The following is a 443-nucleotide window of genomic DNA, read 5'->3' as shown; positions in this document are numbered from 1 at the left end:
AACAGAGGGATCATGTGACCCAGGGGTGTCATGTGATCTTCTCCCTTATAGGGGTGACCCCGAGGAGCTGGAGCTGCGCCCGGGGCACTTTGAGGTGGTGCTGTGCGCCGACGTCACCGAGGGCAGCGGGTGGGTCACGGCCCTATGGGGCGACCCACAGCCCTATGGGGCGACCCACATCCCTATGGGGCGACCCACACCCCTATGGGGCGACCCACATCCCTATGTTGTGACCCTATCGCTATGGGGTGAACTACATCCCCATGGGGCGACCCACATCCCCCTGGGGCGACCCACATCCCCCTGGGGCGACCCACATCCCTATGGGCTGACCCACATCCCTATGGGGCGACCCACATCCCTATGGGGCAACTCACATCCCTATGGGCTGACTCACATCATTATGGGGCGACCCACAGCCCTATGGGGCGACCCCACATCCC

At 63.9% G+C, this 443-nt stretch overlaps 1 protein-coding gene across 1 annotated transcript in view; it reads left to right on the top strand.

The window, feature by feature from the left end:
• The window catches only part of LOC110391972 (WAS/WASL-interacting protein family member 3-like), a gene marked incomplete at its 3' end in the record, with an annotated part of 2255 nt that extends 2126 nt beyond the window's left edge, over nt 1-129 (top strand). Inside the window, exon 5 of the mRNA XM_021383920.1 lies at nt 52-129. Coding sequence (XP_021239595.1) covers nt 52-129 — 78 coding nt within the window. The remainder of the gene's footprint in view (nt 1-51) is intronic.
• Nucleotides 130-443: the final 314 nt, after the last annotated feature.

This window comes from Numida meleagris, unplaced genomic scaffold (assembly GCF_002078875.1).
Source record: "Numida meleagris isolate 19003 breed g44 Domestic line unplaced genomic scaffold, NumMel1.0 unplaced_Scaffold687, whole genome shotgun sequence".
Classification (NCBI taxonomy): domain Eukaryota; kingdom Metazoa; phylum Chordata; class Aves; order Galliformes; family Numididae; genus Numida; species Numida meleagris.
This window is presented reverse-complemented; position numbering and strand designations above follow the sequence as displayed.